General features: G+C 41.9%; 1 protein-coding gene across 2 annotated transcripts in view; it reads left to right on the top strand.

The window, feature by feature from the left end:
• Positions 1 to 11,814, top strand: part of dhx38 (DEAH (Asp-Glu-Ala-His) box polypeptide 38) — a 126,253-nt gene extending 114,439 nt beyond the window's left edge. For both annotated transcript variants that reach the window (XM_060838008.1, XM_060838009.1), the window contains exon 27: positions 9,421 to 11,814. In XM_060838008.1, the coding sequence (XP_060693991.1) occupies positions 9,421 to 9,505 (85 nt within the window). In that variant the 3' untranslated portion in view covers positions 9,506 to 11,814. The remainder of the gene's footprint in view (positions 1 to 9,420) is intronic.
• Positions 11,815 to 14,704: the final 2,890 nt, after the last annotated feature.

Below are 14,704 nucleotides of genomic sequence, written 5' to 3'. Positions count from 1 at the left end.
CTGTCGTTCCTTGCACTCTGATGGCATCCTGAAGGAGGAACTTTCCTCCAAAACCTCGTTCTCTCCTTAATGACCACTCAACAACCCCTTCTTTATCCCCATCTAAGACTCCAAAAACTCGTCAAAGTGAAACATAGATTCACTTATACGTTCAATTTAGTATATACTGTATTCACTGCTGATTACATGGTCTCTTCAACAATTAAGTGGTCATTTTGCGAAACATGAATATTCAGAGCTCAATTATAACATGGAGCTTCCTGCCAATTTTTAACTTAAATTTCTACCTTGCTGTCACTCTGGTCTTTCTATCCATGGCCTACTACTGTGTTCAGATAAAGCTAGACACAAACTTGAGGGGCATCACCTTATCTTTCAACTTTGACACTCTGTAGCCTTCTTAACTCAACAATGAGTTCAATAATTTGATGTCATAACTTGGGTCTCCATCTTGTTCTACTATTTTTCTCCTGGGGCTTAGTCTTGTTTCGTTTTCTCTCTTTATCTATTCATGTTGCAATCTGATGGCTGCTATGTACAATTTGTATTTCACCTGGACACTTTTTTTTTCCTTTATTATACCCATTAACACTTTTTTGGGCTTTTGCATGATTAAACATTTTATTTAACCTGTACTGCCCTTCACCCTATCATTGACCTTACCATTCAGGTCATCTTGATCAGAAGTGTTGACTGTGTTTATTTCCACAAATGCAGCCTCATTTGCTGAGTGTTTACAGTCTATTTTAAAATATCAAAAGTCACAGATTTTCTGCAACAGAGAGAGAAAAATGTCAATGCTTGTCCATAATCTACACTAGTTCTGACAAATGATCACTGACCTCTGTCTCTTTCTGCATGGATGACAGTAGATCTGCTGATCATTTCCAATACTTTCCATTTCTATTGCAAAATAACCACTTGGCAATCAGACTTCTTTTAAGCCTCCAATTCTCCGTCAGCAGGAAACCCACCTGGAATTGCCGGAGATCTAATTTGGTATGGCATGAAATGTGAATTTCAGGAAAAATTAAAAATATGAGGGAAACAAACATCCTGCTCAGAAAAAATATATCTGAGCAATAATTTATTAATTACTTTTTACTGTCAACTTTTAATTTTAAAAAGTGCTATACAGCAGAGCTAACTTTTCTTTGCTTTTCCAGTTAAGTACAGTTAGAAAGGGACAGGCACTTGTTCATTCTCACACTCAATTTCATATATCTCATTTCTTCACTCTTACTCTGTCACATTAATACATGCTCACTCTCTCACATTCACAAACTTTTTTTTCTTCCTTGGTCTCAATTTTCTGCTATGCCTCTAAAGTTACCCCCAGAAATTTCTGCCATTGCTGCTCCACTGTCCTCCTGCTGGGCCATCATTCTGGTCAACCTCAAACAAATCCTTCCTCATGTTTTTGTAGTTACCTTTACTCAATTACAATACCATTACATCTGATTCAGTCTTCTCCCCCTCTCAAACTGCAGGGTGAATTCTATCATTTTATGTTCACTGCCCCCGAGGGCTGCTTCCCACAAGCTCCTTAGTGAAGTTTGCTTCATTATACATCACTAAATCCAGAATGCCTAATGGGCTATACCACAACCTACTTCAAAGAACCATCTCATTGACATTCCGTGAATTCCTTTCCTTGGGATCAACCTGATTTTCCCAGTCCACCTGCATATTGAAATTCCTCATGATTATTGTAATAGTGTGTTCTTACATGCCTCATCTATCTCCCTATTTATTTTTAGCCCTCCGTTCTGACTAATGCTAGGAGTCCGTTGTGATTGCTCGACTCTACCCACACTGATCTGTGTCTTCTGACCTTTTAATCACTTCTTGCTATTGATTTAATTTCATTTATTTCTAACAAGGGAATCCTGTCCATGCTCAACTGCCTGTCCTTGGATATTTAGTTCTCAGCCCTGATCCCCGTGCAGCCAGGTCTCTGTGATGTCAACAACACCATACCTGCCTATGTGCTATGAGCTCATTTACTTTGTTTCATATACTGTGTGCATTTAAGTACAACACCTGCACTGATTGCACCCCCTTCTCATAGTTGTCCACTTATCTGCTGTGCCTGAAATTAGATTCCTGACCCTTTCCATACTCTGTCCTATTAGTTGTTCTGGAAACTTTAATAACATAAGCCCTCTCGTAAGCCCTCCCTGTCTTTAGCTCGTTCAAAGTCCTTGTGACCTCAGTTTGTACTATCGGTTCACCTACCTTATATCGGAGGCTTTGTGGATTAAGATACATGATTTTCAAGTTTGTTCTATTATTGTGTTTCCAAACACTTCCGTACACACTACAAATATGGAATCAATGAGTATCGGGGGGAGGGGCAAACTCTCCACTGGTTGGAATCATACCTCACACATAGGAAGACGGTCATGGTTTTTGGAGATCAGTCATCTCAGCTGTAGGACATAAAATCTTCTAGGAGAAAGTGAGGACTGCACATGCTGGAGATCAGAGGTGAAAATGTGTTGCTGGAAAAGCGCAGCAGGTCAGGCAGCATCCAAGGAGCCGGAGAATCGACGTTTCAGGCATGAGCCCTTCTTCAGGAATGAGGAAAGTGTGCCAAGCAGGCTAAGATAAAAGGTAGGGGGGAGGGACTTAGGGGAGGGGCACTGGAAATGCGATAGGTGGAAGGAGGTTAAGGTGAGGGTGATAGGCCGGAGAGGGGGTGGGGGTGGAGAGGTCAGCAAGAAGATTGCAGGTTAGGAAGATGCTGAGTTCGAGGGTTGGGGCTGAGACAAGGTGGGAGGAGGGGAAATGATGAAACTGGAAAAATCTGAGTTCATCCCTTGTACTTGGAGGGTTCTGAAGCAGAAAATGAAGCGCTCTTCCTCCAGCCGTCGTGTTGCTATGGTGTGGAGATGGAGGAATCCAAAGGTCCTGCATGTCCTTGGTGGAGTGGGAGGGGGAGTTGAAGTGTTGAGCCATGGGGTGGTTGGGTTGGTTAGTCCGGGTGTCCCAGAGGTGTTCTCTGAAACGTTCCGCAAGTAGCCGGCCTGTCTCCCCAATATAGAGGAGGCCACATCGGGTGCAGCGGATGCAGTAAATGATGTGTGTGGAGGTGCAGGTGAGTTTGTGGCAGATACGGAAGGATCCCTTGGGGCCTTGGAGGGAAGTAAGGGGGGAGGTGTGGGCGCAAGTTTTGAATTTCCTGCAGTTGCAGGGAAAGGTACCGGGAGTGAAGGTTGGGTTGGTGGGGGGTGTGGACCTGACAAGGGAGTCACGGAGGGAGTGGTCTTTTCGGAACGTTGATAGGGGAGGGGAGGGAAATATATCCCTGGTGGTGGGGTCCGTTTGGAGGTGGCGGAAATGACGGATGATATGATGTATCTGGAGGTTGGTGGGGTGGTAGGTGAGAACCAGTGGGGTTCTGTCCTGGTGGCGATTGGAGGGGCAGGGCTCAAGGGCGGAGGAGCGGGAAGTGGAGGAGATGCGGTGGAGAGCATCGTCAATCACGTCTGGGGGGAAATTGCGGTCTTTGAAGAAGGAGGCCATCTGGGTTGTTCGGTAATGGAACTGGTCCTCCTGGGAGCAGATGTGGTGGAGACGAAGGAATTGGGAATATGGGATGGCATTTTTACAGAGGGCAGAGTGGGAGGAGGTGTAGTCTAGGTAGCTGTGGGAGTCGGTCGGTTTATAGTAAATGTCCGTGTTGATTCGGTCGCCCGAGATAGAAATGGAGAGGTCTAGGAAGGGGATGGAGGAGTCTGAGACGGTCCAGGTGAATTTGAGGTCGGGGTGGAAGGTGTTGGTAAAGTGGACGAACTGTTCAACCTCTTCGTGGGAGCACGAGGCAGCGCCGATACAGCGGTAGTATCGATGTAGCGGAGGAAAAGGTGGGGGGTGGTGCCAGTGTAGCTGCGGAAGCTGGACTGTTCTACATATCCTACAAAGAGGCAGGCATAGCTGGGGCCCATGCGGGTGACCATGGCTACTCCTTTGGTTTGGAGGAAGTGGGAGGATTGGAAAGAGAAGTTGTTCAGAGTGAGGACCAGTTCAGTCAGTCGAAGGAGGGTGTCAGTGGAAGGGTACTGTTTGGTATGACGGGAAAGGAAGAAGCGGAGGGCTTTGAGTCCTTTGTGTTGGGGGTGGAGGTGTACAAGGACTGGATGTCCATGGTGAAGATAAGGCGTTGGGGACTGGGGAAGCGAAAATCATGGAGGAGGTGGAGGGCGTGGGTGGTGTCCTGAACGTAGGTGTGGAGTTCTTGGACTAAGGGGGACAGGACCGTGTCGAGGTATACGGAGATGAGAAGAGGTCATTTGGCCCATCAGCTCCACACCAACCATCTGAAGAACATCCCAGGAGAAAGTGAAGACTGCAGATGCTGGAGATCAGAGTCGAGGGTGTTGCTGGAAAAGTGCAGCAGGGCAGGCAGCATTTGAGGAGCAGGAGAATCGATGATTTGGGCATAAGCCCTTCATCAAGAATGAGGCTTGTAGGTTGGGATTGAGAGATAAGTGGGAGGAGGCTGGGTTGGGGGAAGGTAGCTGAGAAAGCAATAGGTGGACGAAGGTGAGGGCGAAGGTGATAGGTCAGAGTGGGGAGTCATCGACAGGTCTGGAGGGCGGTGCCGAGTTGGAGACTTGGGACTGGGTTATTGTTGGGGGAGGGGAAATTAAGCTGTTGAAATCCACATTTATCCCGTGAGATTGCAGGATCACAAGACGGAATATAAGGCGTTCTTTCTCCAGGCGTCGGGTGGTAACGCTTTGGCAGTGGAGACGGCCCAGGACATGCATGTCTTTGACGGAGTGGGAGGGGGAGTTGCAGTGTTCAGCCACAGGGCGGTGGGGTTGGTGGGTGCGGGTGTCCCAGAGATGTTCTCTGAAATGATCCGCAAGAAGGTATCCTTTCTCCCCAATGTAAAGGAGACCACACCGGGTGCAATGGATGCATTGGATGACATTGGTAGAGGTACAGGTAAATTTCTGAAGGATGTGGAAGGATCTCTTGGAGCCTTAGACAGAGGTGAGGGGAGTGTATGGACACACGTTTTGCACTTCTTGCGGTGGCAGGGAAAGGTGCCAGGAGTGGGCTGGTGGGAGTGGACCTGATGAGGGAGTTGTGGAGGGAATAGTCTATCCAGAACGCTGATAGGGGTGGGGAGAGAAATATAGCTTTGGTGGTGGAGAACATCCCATCCAGACCCTGACCCCTATCTTATCCCCATGACCCTGCATTTACTCTAGCTAACCCACCTTGACTGAATGATACAGACAATTTAGCTTGGCTAGTCCACCTAACCTTCACATCTTTGGATTAGATTAGATTAGACTTACAGTGTGGAAACAGGCCCTTCGGCCCAACAAGTCCACACCGACCCGCCGAAGCGCAACCCACCCATACCCCTACATTTACCCCTTACCTAACACTACGGGCAATTTAGCTTGGCCAATTCACCTGACCCGCACATCTTTGGACTGTGGGAGGAAACCGGAGCACCCGGAGGAAACCCACGCAGACACGGGGAGAACGTGCAAACTCCACACAGTCAGTCGCCTGAGTCGGGAATTGAACCCGGGTCTACAGGCGCTGTGAGGCAGCAGTGCTAACCACTGTGCCACCGTGGGATTGTGGGAGGAAATCAGAGCACCTGGCAGAAAACCATTCAGACACAGGGAAAATGTGCAAACTCCACATAGACAGTTGCCTGAGTTTGGAGTTGAACCCTGGCACTGTGATAGAGCAGTGCTAGCCACTGAGCCACCATGTCACCCCTAGACCTCTTTGCTGGAGTTCCTCAGGGTAGTATCCTAGGCTCAACCATCTTCAACTGCTTCATCAGTGACCTTCCCTCCATCAGAAGGTCAAAGTGGAGATATTCACTAATGATTGCAAAATGTTCAGCACCATTAATGACACATCAGATATTGGAAGCAGTAATATTTAAATGTAATAAGATTTGGACAAAATCCAGGCTCGGGCTGACTAGTGGCAAGTAACATTCATGCCACACAATTGCCAGGCAATGACCATCTCCAAAAGCAGATAATCTAATCACCATACCTTACCATTCAATCGTGTTACCATCACTTACTCCCCCACTATCAACAGCCTTGGGGTCACCATTGGTCAGAAATTCAACTGGACTGTCCATATAAACGCAGCGGCTACACTAGCAGGTCACAGACAGTACACTGTGGCAAATAACTCACCTCCTGACTCCCCACAAAACTGCTACTATTTACAAGATGCATGCAGATATTCACCAAAGTTCCTTAGACAGCACCTTCCAAACCCACTGCCACTTCTATCTAGAAGGTTTAGGATAGGAATACTACCACCTGCAAGTTTCCCTCCAGGGTATTATGGGTCAACATACAGTATGTGGACTGCAGCAGTTCAAGAAGGCAGCTCACCAACACATTCTCCAGGGCAGCTAGGGACAGGTGATAAATGCTGGCCAACCAGTGCTGCCCATGTCCCACGACTAAATAAAGAAAGAACTTTTATGGTTTCTTGGTACGATATGGCATTCACACATTGATTGTTACAGGAAAATAAAAAAGAGACAATGCCATCACCAACCAGCAACTTGAAACCATTTGTCCCAGCCAAATCATTGAACTATATGTTTACCTTTTTAATCTTGTTGACCCAGTGCCTATTAGCTCATGGCACAGGTTGTAATCTGGAGATAATTACACTTTTTGTTTCTACTTTTTAATGTAGCCCTGGATTGCTCATATTTCCTCAGCCAAACCTCCTCTTCCCAATATTATTGGTATCTACCTGGACTATGACAACTGGATCTATCCCTTTCAACTCCAAATTCCTTTGCAGCCAAGAGAGACAACCTGATCCCGGCAAGCAACACAGCCTTTGGGACCTTAATCTTCGCTGCACAGCAAAGTGCATATTCCCCTTTGACTATACTGTCCCCAATTACAACTACATTTTCTTTTCTCTTCCACCTCTTGAATGGCTCCCTGTATCATGGTGCTACGGTCAGTTTGCTCATCCCCCTTCAGCCCCTGCAAGAGCAAAAATTTCAAGCTTGTTAGACAAGCTCAAGGGCTGAGACTCCTTCAGCATTACCTCCTAGATTCCTCTCCCTACACTGCTTGTAGTCACTCCCTCCTGTCCCTGTCCCTGACCAAATTTGAGATGGTTAGTCTATGGAGTGTGACTGCTTCCTGAAAGAATCGAGTAACTCTTTTCCCCCTCTGTGATGTGTTGCAGTGTTTGAGGCTTAGACTCCAGCTTGTCAACTCTGAGCAGGAGTTCCTCAAACAACCAACACTTGTTACAGATGTTAATTTTTAATTTGTTTTTTCTAAATTTCTTGCTGGTCTTTTAGTTCGTAATTGAAAATATTTCTCTTATTTACCTTTGATCTGAAAGTAACCTATATTAGTAACCTATGTTATGAACCAAGTAAACCTACATTTTTCTGTGATGTCATTCTGCTTCATAGTGGGGCCATTGTTTTGGGCTTCAGGTTAGCTTGAACTGTGTCTCACTCCAGATGTGATCTTATCCTGATCATGCGAAGATCAGTCTCGTACTGTCTCTCTCAGTATCACACTCTCAATCTATTCTCTCTCACTTATTCTCTCTCTCTCGCGAAATACACCAACCCAGACATGTTCTTTTTTTCTCGTGTAAATGTGCACACTTGTTTTCTCATATCCATATGCTCTCTCTCTCTCTCTCACTCATATACAGAAATGGTCTTTGTAAGAATATGTCTCCCTACTCCTCCAGTTTCTGGAGTGAATGGTTGGGCCAATCCTATGGGTCCCATCAAGATTCTCCATAGACAAGGGAGTTGAGGGTTGTGTTGTTTATTGCAGATAGGAAGATGGCAATGGCACCACAATCCGATCAGCCATAACAGTATTTAATCATGAAACAGGTTTGAAGGAGTGATTGTTCTACATCTACTCCCTAAGTCCTGTGTGTACCTCTTTTTTTTAACCTGGCCTGTATATCAAAAATATTTCCTGTTTCCTTGATACCATTAAAATGTTTTCTGAATTGAACATGAAATTGATTTCGTCTCGTTTCCTGGTGTGTCGATGGGAGCAATGGGGAAGGAGAAGAATGCATTTTCAAGCTGGAGATTATTGACCTCCTCCATAAATGTTGTCTTCCTAGTGGTCAGAGAGAGAAGTTGGAGATTTTCCGATCATTTTTTGCATTACTTTCTATCTGCGAGGTGTGAGTCCATATTTTCTAATCTGAATCTGGGGGGAGAGCCTGAAATTTATCCACACCATCTGAGGCCAGTCTCTCGGACCTCCAGCAGGTCTGGAGTGAAGAAAACTCCCAACAGAACAGTTCTCAATGAGTCCCAAGTCACAGCACATGGGCAAATTAGAGGGAATTTGATGTGTCCTACTTGGCCAATGCTTGCTGCTTTTCACAGCAATCATTGGCCAAGTTGCCTGTCAGTTGGGATGATCTGTCTGCCAGATTGGTTGCTTTGGAGACTGACCTTCCAGATTAACAGGTTACTTAGCTCCTCCACAGGCACAGGCCCGAGTGATTAGAACTGCCTTCAAATCCACTTCCTGAGCCCAGATCATCATCAATGTCAGAAGTGTGACTCTCCCTGAAACTGTAATTATGCATGATATGGTTTTTAAAAAATCTTATTCGCTTGCATATCCAATCTCAACTTTTCCTTTATAAATACCCATATTCATATCCACATTGATTGCAACATGAACTTTGAGTTAAAATTTTATCTTCCTTCCAATGATGCTACTCTGGTACTTCTGTGTAGGATGTTTTCTACTTCATGGCCATGCCTGTTTAGTAATTTGTTTCTGGATAATAGTTATGGATTTTCAGCATGGATCCCTGCTGAGCTTTCAAAGATGTTTTCCGTTGTTGTCATATTTTTGGTCTTCATAATGCATTAGATAGAAAAATATCTTTTGTTCATCAGCTGTAACAAAACCATAAGTTTGTCTTTGAAAGAATGTATTTATCATTATGCTATGGATAATACGTCAAAACACGCTTGTCCTTAATACGTGTTTTATTCTTTTATCTTTGGAACCTGGAAGCAGTTTGGTGACTAGAGTTCAGCTATCTGAGCAAAATTTACAGACTATCGGTTTTATTTTTTGGTTTTATTTTAGCCATTTAATGCCAGTTACTCATATTAAAATTGGACAGGAAAATATAAACAACTGTAGGCATTTGATGGACAAGATAATTTAGTATAGTTGAAAACAGAAATCTGATGTGCTTTGAATAGGAGTTATAAACTAAAATAGAAAATTACATTTAGAACTATTCATCTGTATGACTATTACAAACATTAGAACTTAGCAATTAAAGGTGATTTGATATGTCGAACTTACAAACGTTTTCTCGACCATGTCCTTTTGATTTGAAATGAAGAAATAATCTTTGTATTTTTATTTCTAGGTCTGTCAAGATTTATACTCCTGGACGCAGGGACCCAGGAACACCAATGACTCCACGACATACCCCAGCACGTTTTGGACTTTGATTGTTATCCAATTTTGTTTTTATGTTTTTTTAATTTTGTATAAAATATGTTTAAATATTATGGCTTCAAATCTATATTTGTATATTACCACTAAAAAAATCTACATTTTTCTAGTGCCTGAGAATAACAGTATTTGGGTTTATAATGTAACACTTGAGTTTTTCATTACATCATAGGTGATTAGTGATTGAAAAATTCAAGTTTGTCATCACCATGGATAGTGTACAGGTTCATGTGACAGCAGTTTTGATGCTGCCATCATTGGCTTTGCCATAGATCTATGTGCCCTCAACGTTGAGTCAGCTAATTGTGTGTGTGTGTGTGTGTGTGTATGTATGTATATGTATATAAGATGTATGGATAACCTGTGCATTCCAGTGGATCTCTTGTCAGTTTTATTTTATATGCAAGAATTGTTTCAGTGTTCAAATGTAACCCATTCTCACACTTAGACTTTCTGTAGTTCTTTTCAGTTCTGGACATCTGTTTCTTTTGATTTTACAGTGCTATGCAACTTTATTTCTCAAAAAAATGATTTAAACAATCATCTGTATTTAAGTGGAATAACAATAATTTTAACTCAGCCGTACTTTTGGTCCATCTGAATCTACTACAGCTCCACGCCTTGTCTAAACAATAAGCAGAACTGCTTTCTAAGGCTTTGGGGAGTTAATTCAACAGACATTATGAAAAAGGACAATACAAAAGGAAATGAGCAATCCTGTATTTCTTGACTTTTCAGTAAAATACCTCATCTTACAGGAGCATTATCTGACCAGGCTGATATATCAGTGCCAATTCTCCAGGGACCTTTGGAGTTATCATAATGTATAAGTAGCAAGATTGATGAAATATGCTGTCCCTTGCTATTTGAGGGTCATGTTAGGTTTAACTAGTCAAAATAACCTTGCATTGTTGTTTCTTTTTCTTTTCTGCTCTTAAATTGAATTTGTCCAGTCAGCCAGGCTTTTGAGTGTTAGTATTTGGTGAGAAATCCTTATCAGGGAGAAAATAATTCCTGCTCTATTGGCAAAATAGAACTGATTTTCTGCTTGTGACCTTGAAGTAACAGCAATTTTTGCCTGTTTATCCATTCTGTGCAACTTGGGGATGGATCTTCTCTGGGAGAGGTTTGTGATGCAGTGTAACTCATGTGTCTTCAGACCATAAGACACTGGGATATGAGTAGGCTTGACTTGCATGGTTCAAAACATCAGGTCCGCATGTTTTCTAAAGCATGGCTTTATTTGAATCCATTTCAACATTCATCAGGCTGTACGCAAGAAAACAGGTTTCTTGAGTTTTTTGTTTGTATTCTTGTCAACTCCAAATTTGAACTGTACTGTGCCTTCTACAAATGCAGGTATGTGTTTAATTTCTTCAGACTTCAACCTGGGATTAACACATTATTTGTATTCCAATGATTTTTTAAACACACTTTCAATTTTAAAAGGAGTTTCAGCCTCTTCAAAATGCTCATTTCTCTAAACTCACTCTTCATTAACCAGGCCTCTAAATTCCAGTTATCTGGATAGAAAATTGGGTTTACTTTACCTGTCCAGTAATTTTTTGCTGAGGTTCCTTTGTGCTTTACAATTGTTTCACCCAGCTTGACCTTTCAACATGAGCTGATCAGTATTTTTAGCTATTTTATGAAAATGTGCAGTCCTTTATGACAGGTGTCACAAATCAATTAAAGAAAGGGATATCCATGATTTCTTCCAAATTTGTTCTACAAATTCCTACTATTCATTTCTTGAATCCCTATTTCAGTTAACTTCTCCTTGCATACAGATACTTTCCTGCAACCCAATTGGCTTCAGCTGTTATGAGCTTCACAGGGTTCAAAACATGTAGACCAATTAAAACTAGAGTTTTAACAACTGATTTTAAAGTCTACCAGGTGCACAAGTACTCCAAAATGAAATAATTGTGGAAAGAAATTCTGATTTTAGAAAACGGTGGAGGAGGAGAAGCCCTGAGTGATGTGGAAATAAAAATGGCCAGAACAGGTGGCAACAGCACTAGTTTACCCATGGACAGTGTGTATTAGATAGATATCAATTTCAGAAATGGAGAGCCCTAATTGCAGCAATGATAAAGAGGACAAGAATCAGGGAGGCAGCTGCTTTTTGCATGGGATTTTTTAATTATTACACTGGATTACCTGGATTTTTTTTGTGTCTCTGCAAGTTGTTTTTCAATAAACGTAAAAGTGTCTTGTAATATAAACCTGAGATCTTGCATTCAAAACAGAGTTTGTGACAATGTAGGGTCATATTTGTTAATAAATGTGGAGTTTTATTGTAAACAAAGTCATTGTGTTGTAGTATTCATTTGTTGTCCTTCAAAAGATTTTAATTAAATGACTCACTGGTGTGACACAAACATTCGTGTCCATTGAGACAGCTTTGCCATTTAATTAAATTATGGCTGATCACCTAAGTCACTGCCATTTGCCTGCACTGACTCCATATTCCTTAATACCGTTAGTCCTGAGGAATTTATTTTGTGTTAAACATGCTCAATGTTGAACTTCCCCGGTTGTCTACTTTTTTAGATTAGATTACTTACAGTGTGGAAACAGGCCCTTCGGCCCTACAAGTCCACACCGACCTGCCGAAGCACAACCCACCCATACCCCTACATTTACCCTTTACCTAACACTACGGGCAATTTAGCATGGCCAATTCAGCTGACCCACACATCTTTGGACTGTGGGAGGAAACCGGAGCACCCGGAGGAAACCCACGCAGACACGGGGAGAATGTGCAAACTCCACACAGTCAGTCGCCTGAGTCGGGAAATGAACCCGGGTCTCAGGCGCTGTGAGGCAGCAGTGCTAACCACCGTGCCGCCAGTCTACTGTAGGTGATTCCAAAGATTCACCACTCTCTGAGTGAAGAAAGTCCTCTTCACTTAAATGACAGCCCCATAATCTGACATTATTGCCTTTTAAGTTTCAATGAGATAATTTTCATTGTTTAAATTGTAGCAATAACAAGTCCAGATTCCTCTATCACTTCTCATGAGAAAATTCTGCCATTTTAGAAATGAATCTGGTAAAACTTTATTGTGCTTCCTCTATGGGAAGTATTTTCACCCTTAAATAAGGAAAACAAAACTAGAAATGATGTTCACCAGATTGTATATAATCGAAGAAAATCATTTGTAATGTTATGACACAGGAATAGCAAGCCTTACAATTGCTGGGTTTGCAACACAGTGAAATTAAAATATTCAATGACCTTCAAAATTGCTCAATTCTTTCTAAACAAGCTTTAAGAACAACAGAACTTGGACACTAAGTTTATAACAAACAATTTATTACTAATGGTGTAACTTTAACAGGGCAAAGCTAAATAACAACTTAATAGCTATGATTTAAGACCAATCTTCTGTGTGCATAAAACCCCACTCACCCACAGACAGACACAGTTAAGGGATAAATTCGAAAGCAAAAAAATTGTAATTTGCAGTTCAATTAAATAGCTTAAAATTAAGGATGCCAAGTCTTCAAGTAGTATATAGGTAATGAGTTGTTCATGTGCATGACTGTATATCTAATTTCCAAGTAACTGGTGAATGCAAACAATTAGTAGATTTCCAGAAATATTTAGATATTTCCTACAGATTGGGATTCTTTTCTCAGAACATACAACAATTCTTTAACTGAATATAAATGTAGAGACAGGAAAATATGGCAGCCAGTCCTGAAGCTTCCAAAATCACTCTGCACTAGACAAAATCATTTCACCTTTTTCATTCACTGGGTTTGGCTGGTAAGAGCCGGTCCTCCCCAACTTGACCAATTCTATACCCAACAAGCTGGGGAATTTCATGAATCACTGCTAATTTCCCAACCAACCCCTCATGTACACTACGCTGAATGAGGAAGTACAGGTTAGCTAATCAATAAAAGCTCAGTGACATCAATCCTGTACTTGCTTCTCCAGCAGAAATAATCAAGATTTTAAACATGCAGTGAAACAAAAAGAACTGTGGAAAGAAATGAGAGAAACTTAGCAGGTCTGGCAGCATCTATGGAGAGAAAGCAGAGTCAATGTTAGAGTCACAACATACAGTATTAATTCTGCTTTCTTTGCACAAATGCTGCCAGTCATGCTGAGTTTTTTCAGCAATTCCTGTTTTTATTTCATTCATAGAAGGTGGAAAAGTAATCGAAGATGCTTTCTGTTCAAGCAAATGTTGGCTTAGTCTTTGTATGTCTGATGGATGAATTGATCAGTTTGGTATTTGCCCCCAACCAAACCCACCCTTCAAGTTTGCTGACTATGTTAAGTATTGTTAATATAGCCCCCTCTTATACTTTAATGTTCTTATTTATGAAGACTGGAATAGCTCTCTCAATCTGTTCAGCTACTGTTGATTATTTATATGTACTCAGGTGTCTATTCCTGCACACTTTAGAATAGGACCTTTTAGTTTATGTAGTCTCTCCATGTTCTTTGTACCTAAGTGTATCACCTCACATTTCTTGGCATTGAACTTCAGTCTGTTCAATCCACCAATGCACCATTTTCCTTTATACGTTTGACAATGTCCTTGTCACAATTGACCGTTCTTGCAAGTGTTGTGTCATCTATAAACTTTGAAATTGTCCCCCGCACACCAAGATATATATATATATAATACACACACACACACTTTTTTCGGAAAAGCAAAATGTCCCACTACTACATTTGAACTGAGGGGAAAAAGTATTAACCATTGAACTATTTCCCATCCCTCAGCCAATTTTGCACCCACTTTGCTACTAACCCTTTTATTCCATGACTGATAAAGTTTCTCATAAGTCTTGTGTGATGCTGTATTGAAGATATTTAGAAGCTTATGTATACATCACTTCTTATATCAACCTTCCCTATTACCAATCAGAAACCTCCATGTTTGTTAACCACAATGTTCCCTTAAATCTATGCTGAATCTTCTCAAGTATTCTGTATTGGGCACTTAACAGGCTTTGGTCAGAACTAAAGAACATACAAAATCATTATTGGTGCAACCCAATAGTGAGGTTTTATTTCATGCCTGTGCACTCTGCAAAAGCTCAATACAAGTCTGAAAAAGCCCACAACCTGACTGATGACATTGTACTGCTATAACATACAGCAACTAATAAAACATAAAACAAGCCAATTCATATGATTCCATGCAAGTATCAGTCTTATACTGAAT

The sequence above is a fragment of the Hemiscyllium ocellatum genome, chromosome 17 (assembly GCF_020745735.1).
Source record: "Hemiscyllium ocellatum isolate sHemOce1 chromosome 17, sHemOce1.pat.X.cur, whole genome shotgun sequence".
NCBI lineage: Eukaryota > Metazoa > Chordata > Chondrichthyes > Orectolobiformes > Hemiscylliidae > Hemiscyllium > Hemiscyllium ocellatum.
This window is presented reverse-complemented; position numbering and strand designations above follow the sequence as displayed.